At 44.1% G+C, this 20,769-nt stretch overlaps 1 protein-coding gene across 2 annotated transcripts in view; it reads left to right on the top strand.

The window, feature by feature from the left end:
• The window catches only part of POLR1B (RNA polymerase I subunit B), a 260,946-nt gene that overhangs the window by 183,253 nt on the left and 56,924 nt on the right, over positions 1–20,769 (top strand). The window contains exon 13 of one of the 2 annotated variants that reach the window (XM_086927218.1): positions 9,568–9,764. In XM_086927218.1, coding sequence (XP_086783344.1) covers positions 9,568–9,764 — 197 coding nt within the window. The remainder of the gene's footprint in view (positions 1–9,567; positions 9,765–20,769) is intronic. The other variant, XM_086927219.1, reaches the window with a different exon arrangement.

Genomic DNA, 20,769 nt, shown 5'->3' with positions numbered 1-20,769 from the left:
ACATCTCTCTTCTGCCTCTTCCTATCTTCTTACTTTGCCAATTTGTAAGCGTGAGGGCACAGGCTTGTGTCTCACTCTTTGTGAATGTAAGGTATTTTCCTTGTTGAATTTATTCTATAGTAAAAATCTGTGATCCCTGTCCGGCTGGACAAATCACGCTACTCAATATAGCTCCATTGTGTCTATATTCATTTTTTCGTGTTCTTATCTATGCATGGGACCACTGTTGTTAAAAAATTGCTTCCCATTGGAGTCAGAAGTGTCCCTTAGGTGTTCACGAAAGTGATGGCTGTGGTAGCAAAACAGCTTTTTGAGGTCAGGGTTCCAGTCTTCCTATACCTCGACAGCTACCTGTTGGATGCAGGCTCGCCCCAGGCATTTGTTAACCACCTCTAAACAACAGCGAGCCAAACTTTATTTTTGGGTTTCACTACCCGCTTGCCAAAAAGTCACACCTGACTCCTTCTCAGACGCTTTCCTTCTAAGGAGCCATTCTAGACATGGTCGGTTTCTTTCTTTTCCTCCTTGAAAGCAATTCCTGGACATTCAGGCTGTGATCTAGATCTTTCAGCCTCGATCCTGGATTTTAGTGAGGTAGACTCTGATGCTGCTAGGACTGATGCCCGCCTGCATCTTACTGGTTAAGCATGGCAGGTTGCATATGTGGGCTCTTCTGTGAAATCTGAAGACTCAGTGGGCCCAACATCAAAGGGACCTCTCCGACCACTTTCAGATTTTGGCGGGGACCTCAAAAGATCTGCAGTGATGGTTACTGGACCGCAATTCTGTCTGAGGCAGACCCCTCTCCCTTCCCCCACACAAAGCTGACAGTGGTGACCGATGCATCGCTTCTTTGCTGGGGTGGCATCTGGGAGAGGTGGAGATCAGAGGTCTATTGTCTCAGTCGAAATCATGGCCAAAAACAACCTGATGAGGGCTTCAATCATGGTCATGTCGTACAGCAACAAACAAGGTGGATGAGTCAGGTGCCCTGTGCCTGGAGGCCCTACGTCTCTGGAAATGGCTTCACCATCCAGGTATTTTTCTTATGGTGAACCAAGTGGCAGGCTATTTAAAACCCAGGGCAGACCTACTCAGCCGCCGATACACCTAGCAAATCACTAGTGATGATAACACTCGGAGGTGGCAGAAGGCCTGTTCTGCAAATGGGGAGAACCTTGTCACTGCTGAGAATGTGCACTATCAGCGCTTCTGTGCATTGGAGTTTCAAAGGCACCTTTCGCTCGGAGACGCGGTCCTCCTCCAGGGGAACTTGGGGCTCCTATATGTCTTTCTGCTGATACCACTTCTGGCCTGAGTTCTCGGGACGATCCAGACCATACGGGCCCAAGTCATCCTAGTTACTCTTGATGAAGAATCAGGAGTATGGTGTCTGGAACTTCTAGCCTTTAGCATCTGTCCTCCAATCTGGCTGCTCCTTTGGGAGCATCTGCTGTCACAGCAGCATGGCTGGGTTCTCCATCCGTGCCTTCTCAATCTCTGCTTTCATGATTGGAAATTGAGTGGTGACAGCTGAACACATTCAACATTCAGGCAAATTATATAGGACTGATCTTGGAACACATTTTTGGCTTGGAGCAGCACTCAGTAGATAGCCGCCTCTAGGTGAAGTTGGTTTGACCCTATCTCGACAAGGGGGTACTCTGGGCACAGCTGAAGTATGTTGTTCGGCTTTTTTGTGATTGCCGGGTCAGCCTTCATTGTACAAGGCTCCAGTTATGTATTTTTTTTTATAAAGGGTTGCAAAACGTGTTTCCTCCCTATATTTTTGTTATGCCGCAGCAAGATGGTAATTTGGTCCTTACATTCCTGATGTGCACTATCTTTAAGCCACTTCACAGCTGCCCCTTGATACTTCTCATCCTCAAGAGTGTTCCTCGTTGCCAATACATCAGCACAGCATGTAAGTGAACTTCAAGCTCTCCGTGGCACCACCTTCTTCCCTGACCAGCTAGTTTCGTAGACATGGGCTTCTTTCTTGCCTAAAGTTGTGATGCAGTTCCACGCTGGTAGGAACATCACCTTGCCAGCGTTCTTTTCTCTTCCTAACCCATTGAAGGAGGTTGAAGCTCCATCATCTGGACACAAAGAGAAAGCGGACCTTTTACATAACATAAGGAAGTAAAGGGCAACCCAATAACGCTTTGCGAGCTTGGGTCTGTATATACAGTAAAATGAAAAGTGTTTTAAAAAAAAAAAAGGCGCAAACAAGGGGATCATTCATAGAAGATCATACAAAGAACAGAATTAAGCATTGATCGCTCATTCAATTATTCTAGAAAAATCAATGCAGATGACAAAAATCCGATTGAAGCCTTTTCCGGTAGCAAGGAGAGAAAACACATTTGGTATAACTTGCCAAAAAAGCAAATTAAAAAATGTCAAAGCCATGCTTGCACTATCCAAGAAAGCTTAGTACATGGCTTTGGTTCTAATTTGCAATGGTTTGAGTTCCTTGAGAATGGTGCCAAATTCCCTAATTCGTAGAATGCTCCAACAGACTTAGACATATTTTCTGGCTTGCAATAATTTCTGAAAGTTGCAATTATTTGCTTCCTTGGAGCATTTTGAAATGTGCTGAATTCACTTTTGCATTTATAGATTCCTCCGTATTTAGTTACTAAGGATTCGTTGGACAGTGCAACCAATTCTTTGATTAACATTTTTTAGGTTTCGCCTGGTGTCCGCTGCACAGCAGCGTTCGTGCAGGCAAAATCTTATGTTATAACAGTATGTGGCTTTGTCCCGCCTCTTTCCATTGGCTAGCTCCATAAATGGAGGCTAGCCATTTAGAAGAGAGATCTGTCCGTCATTGTCCGAGGCGATTCGTGGGCGTTCCGGTGATTTTTAACCCTCTCCGCCCATTTTAAAACGTCATGCAGCGGTGGGCGCTTTTTTTTGTGTGTTTTTGGGTCATTCCTCCAGGCCGACCGCCGCCGGAAGAAGTCCAGGTGAGTGCCCCCCTCCCCTCCCGCTGTCCGTGTGCCTGTTCCCACCCCCCCTCCCGCTGTCCGTGTGCCCGTTAAAGCCCCCCCCCCCCCTGTCTGTGTGGCCGTGTCCGCCCCACTTGTAAATGCTTGTTGGGAGGGTGGAATCAGTGCCGGATTAAGAGAGGTGGAAAGGCAGTAAAATCTTTTTAAACTGCAGACCCTTTCCAACCTTGTTGTTTATCTGCCGCTGAGAGGATTCCATGTCGCCCCCAGGACATCTGATTGCTGATAAGAGCACTGTTGACCCGGGAGGTTGACTTCTCCGGGTTGTTTTCCCGATGGCGTTCAGTGATAGATGGAGGGTGTGGTTCCTGGTGGCTTTTGTTCGGGTCCCCTCGCATTCGGTCTCTTTATCTGCCCGTCATTAATTGAGTGGGCCTCTGCCGGTTCTCTACGGTCTTCTTGGCCGCAGACAGAGATGCGTGTCAGCGAGCGTGTTGCTGCTTGTTTCCCAGTGGACCAGAACCCTGTCTTTCTTGAAAGATAGGAAACGTGCAAGGAATGTCTGGATTCAAAAAAGCCCGGGACCGAGCAGAGAGGGAGGCTCGGGCGTTGCGAGCGGTGCAGAAACTAACAGGCAGACCTAAATGTGCCCGACCCTTATCTGCCCTCCGCATCTGTGTCCGGCTTACATTAGCATCAGAGTACCTCGGTACTGTTTCCACCGTGGGCCTGAATTATTTATAACCTGTCACCGCTAACACCTCTAATTAAGGGTGCGAGCCTCTGAAATGTACATTGGTTCTAGGTTTTTAAACCGGATGTTTACAATACTTGGCTAGTCCACTGTCACTTCCAAAAAAGACGTAAACATGTTTATTCTAAAGAAGGTTGTATGCACGATATCCCGTCAAGTGTGATGTTAGTCTTGGGGATCAGTTCCTTTTTGGGATGGGGGGCAGGTTGGGGTCGAGGTTGCGTTGTTTTAGAGCTCGATTATGAGCCAGAGCTCAATTTAGTCTCAGGCTTCCGTAGCCATTTTTTTGTCGCAAGGCGCCCATCTCCAAATGCGCACTACTGATCGTATGATAGTCACTATGCACTGTGGAGTAAAATAACAATACAGGTCAATCTAAGGAGATGATATTTCTAAGCTGGGAATGCAAAATGTATGCAGAACTTAACTTGTGCCATCATTGATTTGGGTCACATGAGTAGTTTTTTGGTTTTTCAGCCACATCCACGCTTTCATATAAAACTAAAGGGGCTCGTTGCCTGGAGAAGGAGATATGGCGAGGCGGCTAGAGCTGCAAACTTTGGAACTGGGCAACCAGGTTCGAGTCCGGCAGCAGCTCAGCATCATATGATTCTGGGAATATTACTTCACTTTGAGTGTCTAATAAATACATTGAAAAAAGTGACTGAGTAATGTAGTCTGATGCTCATATAAAGCGCTCTAATGCACTGGCCTTGTTGGTACTTTATGAACGTGCAAAAAAGTGCAAACAACATAAATGTATGTATTCTGATAGTGCTGTCACTCCAACTACAATATAGTTTGAGTGGAATTTTAGGAGATGCTTATGAAATCGGAATGACCAACAGTTCTGCTGCCGAAGCCAACCTGCTCCAAATCTGCTTTCTCCATCACTTGTAATGGCCATACAATATTGCAGATTTTTTGTAGGCAATGTAACTGAGAATGTACAAAGGGTCTTTTGAGAACGCTGCTGGTGGCTGCTTGTTTTAGGAAGGCGCCGCACGTCACATAGGTCACTTCGGAGCACTTATTTAATTGGTTTGGATGTCTCCGCATCCTGTTCTTGGGCAGTGTGTTTCAAACAACACGGAAGTGCCCCAGAACCGCTTCACCTTGGCACATCTGTTACCAGGTGTGCACTGGGCCGCCCTAGCCTCTTTTTGCCCTCCTAGCCGTTCCATGTTTGCACGGTCCTCATCCTCTGATCTCCATGCCACTGCGGACTGCAGGCTCAGCCCTGGATTGGCGAAGTGACAAAAAAATGGTTCATGTCCTCTGTTTATTTCTGCACATGCAATTTTGGTTACCCATTTTTTTGCACTCAAACACTGAACTTCCAGCATGTTTCTTTATGTTGGAAGGGCTGGCTAGAATTGTCACCGGAAGATGAAAAACAGGGTTCCTTTTATTAAACTGAGGCTGGCTGTTGCCTGACTGACATGTCATCTTTTCGTTAAACGTATTTGGAAAGTCTCGGTGAAGGGTGCCAGAATGCCTCTAACCCTGCCTTTCCCGAGGAACATAGGCCCCCTTCCCCTAAGAAGGCTTGTTCTTCTTCCTATTGTAAATAAAATGCAGCTGAAACACGACGTGCACTTCCACGAGACTGTTTACGGTAGGTGTGAAGTGACAACCGAAAATCAGCTGAATGTCTGGTGTTACTTCAAAAGACCACTTCCTGTGACCGCCAACGTTACACACGAGGTGTACTTTTTTTCTAAATATATATATAGTGCGTATGGCGTGCAGCTGAAGGACGTCCTGTCATTTGAAATGACTCCCGTTTCTGTCATAACGTACCCTGCACCTCTGATAACGCTGCCGGGCGTCCAGTACTCTCAGACAGTGCACTTCCTGGCACCTCGTAGTTTCCATTGTTTGCAGCGGCGGCTACCGATATTTAATACGACTGCACTTTCATGGCCGCAGACAGTACATACAAAGTGCACTTTCCCATTACACATACTGAACAGGGACTGGAACAAAAAGGCTTCACGTAAGAGTCATTTTTGTTTCATTTATATGCAGCCTGAAGCAGTTGCTGGGCTTTCTGTGACTGTATAGTGCACACAATCATATGTTTATTAGGTAGCTCAACTGAAGTGCACCTCGTGCACTTTCACCACATGTGCGAACTTAGTGCCAGTACATACTATTTGTGTTTCTCAGTTTTCCTCAAGAAAAGCTACAGAAGTGAGCAAGGCTTGTGCCCCGCCTGGAGAGTTGCCCGAGTGTGAAGGTGAGGTGGTGGCGCTAAGAAAAGGTTCCTGAAATGGCTCTATGTACACACAATGTATGTGTCTGCTGGCACTTTGGAGTTAGGAGTGCAGTTGTTCCTTTTAGGTGTGCATATCAGACATGTAAGTTGCAGTTGATGTTTGTCCTGTACCGTGTATCTTTGTGACGGCACACAGCAGAGGTGTGCCAGTGCAGATGATCGGCATCCGCCCCCTGGTTCCCCTTCCCCTGGCTGTGCTTGCTCCCCTGCAACCTGGATGTGCTTGCTTCCCTGCCCCCTCGCTGTGCTCGCTTCCCTGCCCCCTCGCTGTGCTCGCTTCCCTGCCCCCTCGCTGTGCTTGCTTCCCTGCCCCCTCGCTGTGCTTGCTTCCCTGCCCCCTCGCTGTGCTTGCTTCCCTGCCCCCTCGCTGTGCTTGCTTCCCTGCCCCCTCGCTGTGCTTGCTTCCCTGCCCCCTCGCTGTGCTTGCTTCCCTGCCCCCTCGCTGTGCTTGCTTCCCTGCCCCCTCGCTGTGCTTGCTTCCCTGCCCCCTCGCTGTGCTTGCTTCCCTGCCCCCTCGCTGTGCCTGCTTCCCTGCCCCCTCGCTGTGCTTGCTTCCCTGCCCCCTCGCTGTGCTTGCTTCCCTGCCCCCTCGCTGTGCTTGCTTCCCTGCCCCCTCGCTGTGCTTGCTTCCCTGCCCCCTCGCTGTGCTTGCTTCCCTGCCCCCTCGCTGTGCTTGCTTCCCTGCCCCCTCGCTGTGCTTGCTTCCCTGCCCCCTCGCTGTGCTTGCTTCCCTGAGTGTGTGTGTGTGGCTCTGGGTGTGTGTGTGTGGCTCTGGGTGGGTGTGTGTGGCTCTGGGTGGGTGTGTGTGGCTCTGGGTGGGTGTGTGTGGCTCTGGGTGTGTTTGTGTGTGGCTCTGGGTGTGTTTGTGTGTGTATGTGTGGCTCTGGGTGTGTGTGTGTGTGTGGTAGTAATTGCTGTCTGCTGAGCTCGTCCGTAGGGTACAATAGGTCTCACATTTGCGAGAGATTAAGCTAATGGCAATGTAAATGACAATGCCATTTATTTATCTGTTTTCAAAACCAACTCATAAATACAAATTTTGTCATTTACAATGCCAATAGCTCTAACTTTTCCAAAGGCGAAACCATTGCATTGTAAATGCTTGTTGTTTTTGCTTGCTCTTTTTAAACTTTGAATTGGTTTGAATTCACTCCTACATGAAATGCTCACTTGATAAATGTATACATGTTACAGTTTGTCAAGTGTGAATGTTGGTCGGGTTAGCCACATTTATTGTTTAATTTCTCGTATTTGAGGCGTACATTTAAAGTCCTTTTTCTTTTCTACAGAAACCACTGGGTTGATTAAATATTATCTTAGTCTAGTCCTGATGATTGTCCCGCTCACTCTGTAAGAGACCGAAACGTCCAAGAATTGAATGAGTGATCAATGTTTAATTCAGTTCTTGGTATGTACTGCTGTGAATAATCCCCGTAGTTTGCACCTTTTGTTTTTTGCTGAACATTTACATAAATCATTTCAAAGAATACTGGGTAGACAGTCAGCTCTTTATTTGGTTCTCTGTAGCTAGAAAAGGCAAGGCTTTGCGGGACAGAACTATCTCCCATTGGTTTGTGCTCTGCATTAAGAGCTGATATACAATGGTCAAAAAGCAGCTTCTGGAGGAACTGCATGCTCATTCTATCTCTACCGAAGCTATGACCACTGCATTGGTCTGTCCTGGACCTTTGCCAAGCAACTAAGTAGGTATCTTGTCTTACTTTCTCAAAGCACTAGTCTCTGAGCAGTCAGGTTTGCAGAGAGGTTATTTTGCCCACTTGGTCCAGCAGGACTTTCTAGTTTGAGTCCATTCACAGACCCACCTCCGAATAGGTACTGCCTTTATATCTATTAAAACGGTGAGGAATCTGTAGCCTGAAGACTCTATCAAAAGGACACGTCACTCACCTTAGGTAACTCTCTTTCTGGGAGGGACTCTGGCCACAAATGCCTCACATTCCTTCCCTTCCTCTCTGTTTTGTGATTGGACTCTATCCATTAATAAGCTCCTAAGTCTAGGAATCTATACAGTGATTACAGCAATTTGATTTTGGGGCTCTTCGTCTGCAGACACCCTCGGAAGCAACTGACAGTGTGCTGGAGTGGCACCTATATGGACTCCGCACGTCCTTTCCGAAGTGGAACTGCGTCGGTATGGAGGTGAAAGGTACCACACTCCGGCGAGTAGTGGTACTGCTTAAAAGTTTCCAGATCCAGTCTGAGCCCTAGGTAATATTTAAAAAGATTAGGAATCTATGACTAAATAGTCTCTACCAGAAAGAGCATTATCTAAGGTAATTAACTTGTTCGACTAGTGAGAGCCTTTGTAGTGTCTATATGGACTTCATGAATTGGATCCCACCTCTGCTGTTGGCTTTATCTGTGGACAAATGTGGTTCGTCCAGCGCAGGGTTTCTGCCTATATTCCCTTCACAATATGCTGTTTGGTATCTGCAAAGCTTCTGTCGCTTCCTCCCATTAAAAAGGTTTTTTGGGGTGTGCTCCATATCTCCTGTTCAGCTGCCACGCACTGGAATGCAGTAACTCCAATCTCGGCTCATTTCTGAAATTTCTATACCCCACTTTTCTCAGCTTAATTCATGATTACCTTTGCTTACCTTTTGGACAGTCCAGGGGTGCATTTCTGAATGACCGTTTTCTATAGAAATCAATGTTATTCATTCATTATTTATTTAATACAATATTTTGAGCACACCTTACCAAGAGTGAACAAAAAGCATTAGATGAAACGGTTCAAGGCCAAGAGTATTGGAGAAGGAGTTTCAAATTATAATGTATAGCTGTTTCTTTAAAGCCTTAATGAAAGTCCTTTGAAAGCGTTAGTCTGTTTTCTTGTAGGACCAGAAGTCTCACTTCTAATGTGAGACTGTGTAGTCCACTTGATGAGGAGGTTGAAGTAATCACTTTCTTTTTGGACCGGTCACTGGCGACCTGGCTAGTGTTGAACATATTCTAGAGGGACTAGCATGTTCTTGGGAATGCTTTCTAGAATTGCAGTCAATCCCTTTGGGAAAGGGCCATTTCTTAGGGGATTTCTCAAAGTGCCTTCAGGAATTGTGTAGATTCCTGTGTCTGCGTAAATGCAGCAAGTGGGGTGCAGTTTATAATACTGTAGGAAGTAGGTTTCCTTGTTTAAATTGCTTGATTTGGCAGACAGGATTAGGATTGTTATGATTTCAAATGCTTGGCACATTTTAAGACAGATTTTTAAAATATGAATAGAATGTTAAAATTGTATGTTAGTTTTGCTAGTGTTTAAAGTCAAGCAGATGGTTTTATCCAGCATTTCAGTTTCAAAATAAAAAAAAATTCCAGAGTGTTCATAGCTTTCAAGCCATAGGACGTTACTTGGTTTCTGATACGGCTCCCATGTGTTTATGTGGTGGATCATGAACTTTAAGGGGAAAAAAGGAATTATGAGCATCACATACTATCGGCAACTCTTGATTAACACTACAGCTGTTTTAGTGATGAAATGTGATAAGCTTATTCATGGTTGCTGTGGTCATTTCAACAAATAAGACCTATATGTAAGCATTGTGTTTAATTTTTTTAAGGTAAGCAAACCATGGGATTTCCACTGCTAACTTACCAAGAACGATCAGATAACAAACTCTACCGCCTGCAGACTCCACAGAGCCCCCTGGTCCGGCCATACATGTATGATTACTATGGCATGGACAATTATCCAGTTGGTACCAATGCTATTGTAGCTGTTATCTCCTATACAGGCTACGATATGGAAGATGCTATGGTAAGCTTTTCATTGAGTACAAGTATGCATCTGGAATAAGTTGGTGTGTGGAATTTACCAAACAAGTAATTTCATCCTAATGCAACCATACCCATACAGCATGGTGGCAGGCCCCAAGAATTGCCTATGTTACATTTGCATTGTTTTCAACAAGTTTTAATGTTGACTGAAAATCTTTGTGGAACACATATGTGCGTTCTCTTGTTTTCTGGAAGTGATTGTAATCAACCAGCCTAGCTGTCGTATTTAGAGAATGTTCAGTATTTTCTTTTGATGCCGAGATGTCTTACTGCATCTGACTGTATGGATGCCCTTTTTAGGTCTCGCTTAGCTATCGCGTAAGCCATGCTATGAAAGATATTTATTAAGGGGCATTTGAAACTGCTCCCAAGACTGCAGGCGTATCGGGTACAGCGCATGTGCGCCGGGCGTGCGCACTATTTGTCAGTCTGCGTGATCACTTTCGCGGCCGCTTTGATGTTCTCAGTGAGCTGTGCGGCCACTGAGAACATCAGAGCGGCTGCGAAAGTGATCACACACACCCTGTACTGCTTCCTTCCCAAGTGTTGCTTCCGATTTACTCACTTAAAAAAAAAAATTACAAAAAGACGCCTGCTTTGATGTTCTAATTCTCACTTGCAACTGCCACAAGTCCAAACTATTGACCGAACACCTATACCTCCCTTAGGAAGAATCACTGCCACGTTATTTCCCCCTCACCTCTGCCTCATCTCCCTTGCAAACCCCCCCCCCCCCGTGCTTCACGTGTACCCGCCTGCCTCTTCCCTCCGCGCCTCCTCGCCCTCCCGTTGCAGCTCACTCTGGCGCATCTGTCTTTCTTTCACCTCTAATTATATTTCCCTCCCTTTCCAAAATCTCTCTGCATCGTTTTCCTTGGCCTATTGTCCCTTCTTGTTTGTTTCCATTTCCACATGACAGCACCTCTTGTATCCTTATCGTGTGTCGGCTCTGCACCTCTGTGGTCTCCTTCCCGGCTCCTCTCCCCTGCTCTCCACACATTTCTCTCTGATGCTCACACGGGCCCTCACCTCCATCACTTCCCAGAGTGACTGGCAGGGCAGAGAATCCACCCTGTAAAAGATGCACAGCTGTTTTATTCCCGGAACCAACCCCTCGCTTGAAAACAGCTGTTCCGGTAAAGTCAAAAAAGCGGGTCAACCTCTGCCATTTACAGCAAACATCTGTAGCACAGAGTGGACCGGTAACAGAACCGTGCAGAGCGTGGACAGAACACACAATGCGCCTAGAGGCGTTTTGGTACCCACCAACTGCGTTATATACCCACACATTAATGTATCCATCTAACTTGTCAACTGAAAATATTTCTGGAATGTATTTGCTTCTTATAATAACAGATGCATACATGATTTGGCTGGAGGTCTCTCCTTTCTCTCTCTCTCTCTCTCTCCAGCATTACTTCATTCATCCATTCAAATAAGTGACATCTGTTTTTAGAGTGTCCTGTGACTCATTGTTTTTCTTGTCCAACTGCCCTTGTGTGACTGCCGCTTTGAGTCCCTCTAGGCAGCGAAAGTACCACTCCTCGCCCTACCTTAAGACTCTTCCATGCTGCTGGCGTGCCTATGTGTTCCTCTGCACCTCTCACTGCTGACGGCAATCATTGCTGCTCCACCCTTTACTGCTTCCACTGTACAATGTGCTGAGGAGGTGCTCCCCTAGTCCCCCCCACCCCCCTCACACCCGTGTGCCCCACTTCAATTCTGACACCTTCGAACTGTCCTTGGTTTTCAGCAAACTGCACTTTGAATTCTGGACCTTGTAGTTTTTTCTCACTGAGCGTGTACGCTTACAGCTTCCTGTAGAGAGGAGTTTGCTGTTTTCGGGAACGTTCATCTGTAACCCTAACCACCTGTAGGCACGCCACATTTGATGCACAGAGTGGAATGGAGGCGCAGCAGAGATTTCATGATTTGCCGAGGATTACACGGATTGGACGAGTGTAGAAGCCGAGACCTATGGCTGCAATAGACTGATCTGACAACGCGATTTCTCTTTTCAACCTGGGCCTTCCTGCAACTAGGCGCATCCTTGTGAAAGAAAACAGGAGAGACAAGGTCGTTTCTTTTAGAGTGGTACCCCTCTAAAACAATCATTGGCATAGCCAATAGGTCTCGCATTTACGCAAGTTTGAGCTGTTGGCATTATAAATGACAATGGCTTTTAGTTTTGCTTTCGTGTTTATGTTTTAATAACGAAAACAAAAATAAAAGGCATTGTTATTTGCAATGTCAATAGCTCAAACTCGCATAAATGCGAGACCTATTCATTGCAAATGCTTGTTTCTAGATGCTGCTAACGTTTAATTTGCAAACACTAATGGTTGTTGTTTTTGCTCTGATAGAATCATGCCTGCTTGCATTCCTCTTTTGTAAACAGTCTAGTTTACACTGTATTAACTGAGTCATAGTTGTGACAAGTGACAGGTTAACTGCTTTTTGTGAATATGACCACCATATAGATTGTGTGTCAGGAAGACAGATACATGGGCGGCATACTGGGTGGGTCTTGAAACCCATTTATGCAATGGGTGTATCTCCCAAATCTTGTAAAGTAGGAATGCAATATTATTACACAAGAGACTAACAAGCGCCAGTTCTCATCATACAGTATTAAGTGATGCATCACCATGGTAACTACACCTAGAAGAAAGGCATAAAGGAAGCTAGAAACCATGGAACAAACACTGTCCACACACTTACTGGTGCCCAGATTGGTTTATTTAATATAGGTAAACATGTGTTGTTAAATAATCTTAATGTATGTAACCCACCAGGAGAAAATTATGTTCTTCTCTCATACCAACACCTACTAAGCATTCTAATTTTCCACAGAAAAAACCTTTCTTATGGAACACTGTCACATAAGGCATTCTACCACTCATCAGGTACGTTGGTATACACAACTAGATACACTAGACCCAAATACCACAGTGCTCACAGGTACTTAATGGCAAGCATCTAACATCCTCTCTTGTTTTAGACTGGCTGGATGAACCACAGCAGCTTTGGTTTAAAAAATAATTGAACTAACAATGTGTAAACAGAGCACATTTTCAAGCTTGCAGTTCTGTTTGAAAAGTTTCCAACGTCAATGCAATATTAAAGTGGGGGAGGAGATTTATACATATGTGGGTGTTACACTTGACCTATTAAATAGTATGAAACTCCAAACAAATGAATAATAACTCCCGGTATCAAGTAATACATTTGGAAAGGGACCACATGCTACCTTAACTAGTAATTTTAAACTGCCCTTTGTGATTAGACAGTGAGATGATCCAGTTTTTCCCATTCATCATATTCTGCATAAAAATTGTTGAATACTGGCGGGCTTCCATGAGCCTAAATATTTGTCATCAAGGCTGTTCATCTAAGAATTCCATCTTGCCCTAGAATTTCAATATAGAAGAGACAATACACCCTTGGAACTCAGTGAAAGTACTGTACATTGTCTCAATTGTTTGGACCTACTTCTATCCTGATGCTGATACTTCTTTCTCTGCCTTAGCTATCTTTTGTGAGGAGAAAAATAAAGTACATTCTATTAAGTCTGTGGTTGTACATAGTAGAACATACCTTACCAGTCATCTGGTCCTTGCCAAGCCCTGCATATAAAAGCAAGTACACAATTTGAGTTGGTAATGTACTGACCCCCTTTAGACACAATTACTTTAGGTAACCGTTTCCTTTAAGAGTTAGTCCCTCACTACACCTGGGAAATATTCTGGTCCTCACTTCACCTGGGAAATATTCTGGCCTACTCTTCCAGATAAAACGTCTTACACTCAGTGACGTTTGAGGGCATTCGTTTATGCACAGCTCTCTCTGGCCTACCGAAGTATCTCAATGGGGTTCAGGTCTGAAATTTGCCGCACACATTCCAAAATCATTATTCTTTCCTTTTTTGTGCCATTAAGTTATATGTTTACTATTTTTGGATCATTTTCTTGTTGCTTGACCTACTTTCAGCTTGGCTGTAGCTGTTGAACAAGTGTTCTAATTTTTCCTGTGGTATGCATTGGTCTGCCAATGGTGGACTCTTGAGTGTGTGGCATCCAGGTACTTTGACTGCAAAAGAGTCTTTCCATTTCAGACTACCCCACCTCAGAACTTGGCACACCCTCCCCACCCTCCAAACGCCTTAAGTCATTCACTGCAAAATCACTACCTCTCGATCCCCACACTCTGCCCCACACAGTGACCATGCTTGATGAGTATATTAGCAAATTAAACAGTAACCACTTGGTATGTTGCTGGGGTTGTGCACGCTTGTTCTCATATTCACATTATAAATGCCTTAACATCTCAGTTCTATCACATTCCTTATTCAGTAGGAAGTAAAGCATACTTGTGAAGCATGCTTCTTCAGATAACTAGTGCATTGTAAGTGCTGCATTTTAGGTTTGCATTGGAATTTGAGAGTGGTGTTTAGTCTTGTTTTGTTGCTTCAGCAAAGGAGACCGATGTCAGAGTCCTCTGTTGTCGCAGGGATTCCGTGCTCAGACAGAACTGTGCATGGAGGCTTGGAACCTCAGTGAATTAGGGTGTGCCAAAACTCACCTTAGTACCCAAAAATCCCCTACCAGACTAGCTTACAGTGTCTCATTGGTCATAATAAACTCCCAATGCTTAGACAAACCGGAACATGAACTTAGTACACCTCAGGTAACGTGGAACACATAAACACTCTTTCGTTATACAATCATTTCAATCCAGAACAAGGAGTAAAAGAGGACACGTGCATATTTGAACTGTTTATTCACTAATGCAGTGCTCTCATGCGCAGTATCTTAGCTAATACAAGCAAACATATTATAAGAAACAAAGTAATCAGCATAGTCACTGGTCCATAGAACACAAACGGTGCAAGCATAGTATTATGCTAAAATGAATAGGGTTTAACAAAACCTAATTTTCACCCTCCCTAGCTAGTATATTATATTATATCTAAGGAGGTCTCTTTTGGGTTTTAGCAGAGCGGCCCCATACCTCAAGATCCTAATGGTGAGGGATCACATCATCAGGAACTAGCTCTCTGCATGCGAAGCACCATCAAGTGTGTGTAATGCTCTTGTGCAAAGCAATATGAAAACGCGCCTAAAGCCAGAACTTGGCTGCATGTATGTTATGTCTAGGGACGTGCGAAGATCAGTGCTCATACCAACTACTGTGTTGAGATATCCTTGAAGGTTTCAGCACTCACTGTACAGACACAGCTCGCCAAGCAAGGCCGATATCAATGTAACAACATATTATTCTCGTATGAACCGAAAACATTTTACAAGGCTCAAAGCTAAAGCAGCAGATGCGTGTCGTGTGCAAAAGCAGCAGAAAGGAAAAATGGCGTTTAAACTTACAGAAAGCTCATGCTAACTTAACACAGTAATCTGGCTACATCTATCCATATATCACCCTCCCTTGATCCGAGCACGTATCAGATAAGATAAGATAAGGGACTCAATTGTTGAAAGCAGAGTTCAATAACACGCTCAGTTCGAAATCGAGTAGGGGAGGAATTTTTTTTTTTATGTCCGCATAAAATCCAAAATCTCGCCAGCATGACATTGTAACGTCCACTGTCAGTAAAGCCAATAGGTCTGTTTGATTAAAAAACGTTCATAAGAATTTGGAAAAATTTCGAAAGAAGAAAAAAGCATGCTATCAATGGCTTCAATAGGAGTCAGCCTAAAACTGAGTAGGCGAAATAAGCAGCAACTGCTTCCAAAAGGAAGTCACTGTTATCATCCAAAAACAACTCAGCCATCCAATTTATTAGAGAGAAAGAACATACATGCTCTTCAATTACCGGAGCCTCTAGCATCATCAGAGGACAACTCGATGGGTTCTCAATGAAGCTGTGTACCAAGAAATCTTGCGCCGCTGCGAATATATTCCAACGACCCAGAACTCCATGCATCGCTGCAAAGGCCATAATCCCTCAGTCAGAACAGAGCAATTCATGAGCAACTAAGGGACTCATGAGATGATCATAATACACTTCAGGAGACCCCAAATTGCAGAGACACAAATCCAGGGCCCACATGAAATCACAGCTCGGGCAATGAAATACAGGCTGGACCCAGGTAAAATAGGAAAATCTAAACGATAATCCATATGATGCACTCAAGGGGGAAACGGCAGCACACCATAGCATTCAAGCATCCTGTTGCGAAACAGTGCCAACCGCTCCTGCTCGTTTGCGAAGACAGGACGGACATCCATTTTGCAATAAACAAAATAGTAACAAAAAAAACAGCAGCCAGTGCTAGCAAAACAGGAAATCCCCCAAATAGACCGGAGAATATCGAGTGAAGGAAAGCAGGAATGACTCCAAATATTTTCTGCAAAGAAGTTACTAAGCCACCGCTCACTACTTTAAAAAAATGAGCCAGCCCCGAAGTGGAGGATGCGTTAAAGATTGTGTGAATCAGCTCACCAAAATTTAAAGGAAGGTCAGTATTCAACAAGGCATGCACTTCTGTGCGGGTGTTAGCTACGTGAAGGACAAATGTTTCGCGAGCAGATGTCAGAGCAACTTCTTTTTGTGACAATATTCTGCTCATCTTATTGAACTCTGACTTCAAGGCCGGAATTCTCGGCCAGATGGAAACATCCAGGTTCCCATGCGGGGGTGGATAAAGCACATTCTTACAGCAAACGACACGCTTACTTACTGTTACAATGTAAGCTATGCCTTTCAATAACCCACAACAATTTTCATTGTTTAAACGTAAATAACTCCCGTTAACTAATAAGGTAAAAGTCAGGACTATAGCAGGCACCGGTGTATCTTTAAAAACACATGCTAAATTAGGGCGGTTCGGGTTACATGAACCATGTAATTGGATGTGCCTACACATCGAGTGATCTGGTGTTTCTGTAGACTCATCTCCATTCAGATATACCTCTTTCCCGTCCCTAAGGCATCTATAAGTAAAAGGGAGCGACCAGGCTTCATGTAAGTAGGAGGCACCGATGCGCTCATATCTGCCTATGGCAAAATACTTCATGCAATTTGAAAACTGAAAGAGCGGGAAAGGGAGAGTGATCACTCTGTGGATTAGCCACGTTGCAGCCGTGACCTCTGCCACTAAAAAGGGTAAAGACTCTAAGCGTTCAATGTGTAACATCGAAAAAGAAGCATCTCTCATGGAAAGCAAACGCTGTTTTTCAGTCAAATTAAAAGGTGCAAACAGAGAAGTGACATTAACACAGGCCCAAGGCACTTTACCATGTTTTAGCGTCTGCAAGGTCCACGCATATTGCATAACAGAATGCAATTGATTTTGACCATGGTACAAAACAGACTTCATCATGTACAATTTCAACCACAGATGAAACACTATTATCTAATGTATAAATTCGGGAAGAAAGGGTATTAATGCTGTTGTCCATCACTGCAAGCACTTTTTCTAAATTAGCTTGTTTAATGGCCCTAAGGCATGTAGCCGCTTCAATCTGTGATGTTTTCCAGAGTTCATTATAAATGGCATATATCCATCTTTTAGATCTACCTTTAGCCGGGCCCTTGATGAAATCATTTAAATCAACTTCGTCAGTCAGTTTAGACAAATGTAATTTTACCGACTCCAATGTAGAGTGTTTGAGCCAATTCTGACATAATTTGCCAACTGAATAAGTGGTTACTGAATGGTCACTCTCAAAACTGGGATCTACTCTGACCTGAGTAAAACCCTCAGCCAGGCCCAAAAAACGATGTTGGCACGAATCTGCACTTATGTGCCACATCAACCAACCCTTGGGATCCAAACTGGATATGTTAAAAGACGAATTAAGCATAAGGGTCTGCAACTCTCTAATTGAAAATTTAGTTGAAATCTCCCAACCCGAATATTCTTCCAAATCAGGGAAGGAAGGAGTATTCAATTTTTTAGAAGTAGCCTATCCAAAGCATGTTGTCTGTGAGATGCTAGAATTAAAAAACAACATATGATTTGGGATAAGACATGCACGGTGCAAAGCCTCAGTGCCTTGTACCTGCCAATTTTTAGTCCCCAAACTGATTTAAGGTCAATTGTTTCCTTCCGCAACTCGTAGCCACCAACAGCCAATTGGTCTAGAAAGGACTTCGAATACAGTAACTTAGTATCGGTAAGTCTAACTTTGGAATTGGATTTGTCTGTCATCTTAAAATAAAATGACGCGGGATTGGACTGATTAAAATCAGTAAAATATATATTTTTTTCAAAAATGTTTCTGAGCTGCCCCTTAAAGGAGCTGTAGGTACGTGTACAATGGTCAGGGTCTATTGATCAAAAGCAAGAATTTATCATAGAACCTTTTGCAATCGTAAATTATTCAGAGATTACTTCTGTGCAGTACAAAAACACATTTATTTCAACATTTTGAGAAAAGTGTAATTCGTATTGTTCAAGATAAGTACCACAAGCATAATGGCATGCAAGAAACCAATTACTTCATTGGATCAAGTAGAAAACAGGACATAAGTCTCAATTAAGTTCATGTGAAACAACGCTCTTGTGGATACGATTCTCAAGTGTTCGCTACATAGTATAAACTTCAAATGCGCTCAAAAGTGACAAGGAAAGGAGACAGTTAGGGGGGATGGGTGTGGTTGGATACAGGTGGGGACTGGGTAAAGGGTGTTGTGACCTTATTACAATCACAGTGGTTTATAATGCAACCGTTACAGACTAATTTAGTTCATTAGTTCCATTTCCTTCTTTAACATAGGATCAGTATTAATCAATTGGTTGCTTCCTATTTTAGGAGGGTGAAATACAATCCGGTCTACGTTTCGACCCCCGGAATAAGGGTTGATTGAAGCCTCATGCTGGGGTCTTCTTCAGGACTTAGGGGTACAGGAGAGCCTAAAGATAATTATAGAGAGGACTGTATCAAAAACTGGAATGTGAGGAGCACTAGTACTGCAACTAACTCATTAAGAAAGGGAGCTTCTTACTTATTGTAGGGCCGTCCAGTGGCCTATTGTCGTTGGACCATCATCGGTTCCATAGTAGTAAGTGGTGATCTAAAGGTGTTTAAAAATTGGAGGCATAGGTTTGAGTACTGGGTTAAATAAGTAATCCTATGAGCAAAGGCTCGCAGAAATGACAAAGGGGACTTACTGGGACATCCGCGGCTTCCCAATCATCCTAATCATTGGATCATTTCCATTTCTTCGCTCGTCGAGATGCTTTTATTTCTGAAGATTAAAAGAAAAGGTTTCGTATAATGTAAACGAGTCCTATTCCAGTGTAAGGGGATAGTTTATATCAATATGAATGACACAGATGTGTATTCTAGTTCATACTTAAGTCTAGAGACATCTATGAGACAGGACTGGAAATTAGCTAATTGGTCCAATGTCTCCAAGTAAGTCTATGGTTAGACATTTAAAACAAGTCTAGCTCGTATATTCAAGCATGCAGATATTAGTCAATAAGGTAGAAGATACTCGAGGAGTATGGGATTCCTTATTGCCGCTTACCGTCAGGACTGCATCTGAGCGAGTACTATCAACAGCGCTGCCGAGCCGCGAGTGAGCAAGCCGCGAGGTGCAGGCGCTGGATACTGTCTGGAGGCACGTCGTGATCCTCCAATCAGGTTGCGGCATTCGCATCCTGTGCAGGGAGTGTCTACAAAGTTTTGAGGGAAACTAAGGTATCCCTAAGCCCTAAGTTAGGGGATATCCGTCCTGATTTTTGAACACTACAGGTTCTTGCTGATGGGGATTGTTACTGAACTAAGGCAAATACCCCCTGGATGTGAACTCGAAATGGGCAACAGGCAAAGTTAAACATGACAATAACTGTATAAGTCTTGCATTAGTAAGCTTAAAAACAGTAAAACATTTTATCATACACATAGGGAAACTGTTCCGTAAACATTGAAAGACTCATTGTCCATGTAAGGAGCATGAAAGAAACATTGTGAACGTATCAGCATTTTTAGTCACAGTTAATCAAGGCCATTTGGGAAAAGGTTACATCTGTTTCATTCAGTCCATTTTGTACTGAGTCAAATCGCTGCATCCATTTGCATTCTCGTGTGTTCAAAATGGAATCTAAATCCCCGCCCCTGGGGCCCAGTGTGATTTTCTCGATAACCACCCATTTCAAGGATTCTGGTGTATGGTTCTTGGCTTGAAAGTGGTCCACTAAGGGCGCCCCCATAGTTAGGGATCTTATTCTGCTGCAATGCTGCAGTATCCTGTTTTTAATCTTCTGCTTAGTTTGACCTATGTAGATCAGGCCGCATGGACAAAAAATGGCATATATTACTCCGTTACTGTTGCAATTAGTGAGTGCTTTCAGATCAATAGTAACGTTATTGTGTGTAATAGTCTTAGTTTCAATGCAGAGCGCACAGGCCTTGCAGTTGCTGCACTTGTAATTCCCAATTATACTGGGGAGATTCCACATTGTTTGTATGGTTGGAGCTGGTGGGGTGTCCAGCATGGAGCGGACCACCAGATCTGATACTTTTCGCCTTTTTGAAGGCATGCATGGGGGGATTCGGGACTTCAATTACATCTGATATGATGCTCCAATGGTTGTTGACTATTTTGCGGATCTCGTTGCTCTTGCTGCAAAAAGTTGTGACACAGATCATTCTGTTTTCCGGGAGTTGTCGGTTCCTTGGTACAAGTAGGGTTTCCCTGTTACTGAACCATGCCCTTTTGCGTGCTCGTTTGACCAGTCTCTTGGGGTATCCTCTCTCTAGCAGTCTACAGATAAGCTCATCTGATTCAGCAAAGTAGTCATCTTTCATGGTGCAGTTCCTCCGAATGCGGAGGAACTGCTCAAACGGTAGATTATCCCGTAGGGCCCGGGTGTGATGGCTTGTATACCTGAGTAGAGTGTTCCTCTCGCTCGGTTTCCTATACAAGGTTGTGTATAAGTTGCCGTCCAGCTCTTTGATGGTTATATCCAAGAAGTCAATGGATTCATTACTGCAGTTGGTGGTGAATTTAATGTCTT

Source organism: Lissotriton vulgaris, chromosome 6, assembly GCF_964263255.1.
Source record: "Lissotriton vulgaris chromosome 6, aLisVul1.2, whole genome shotgun sequence".
In the NCBI taxonomy this organism is placed as follows: domain Eukaryota; kingdom Metazoa; phylum Chordata; class Amphibia; order Caudata; family Salamandridae; genus Lissotriton; species Lissotriton vulgaris.
The sequence above is the reverse complement of the archived record's forward strand: the minus strand, read 5'-3'. Positions and strand labels throughout refer to the sequence as shown.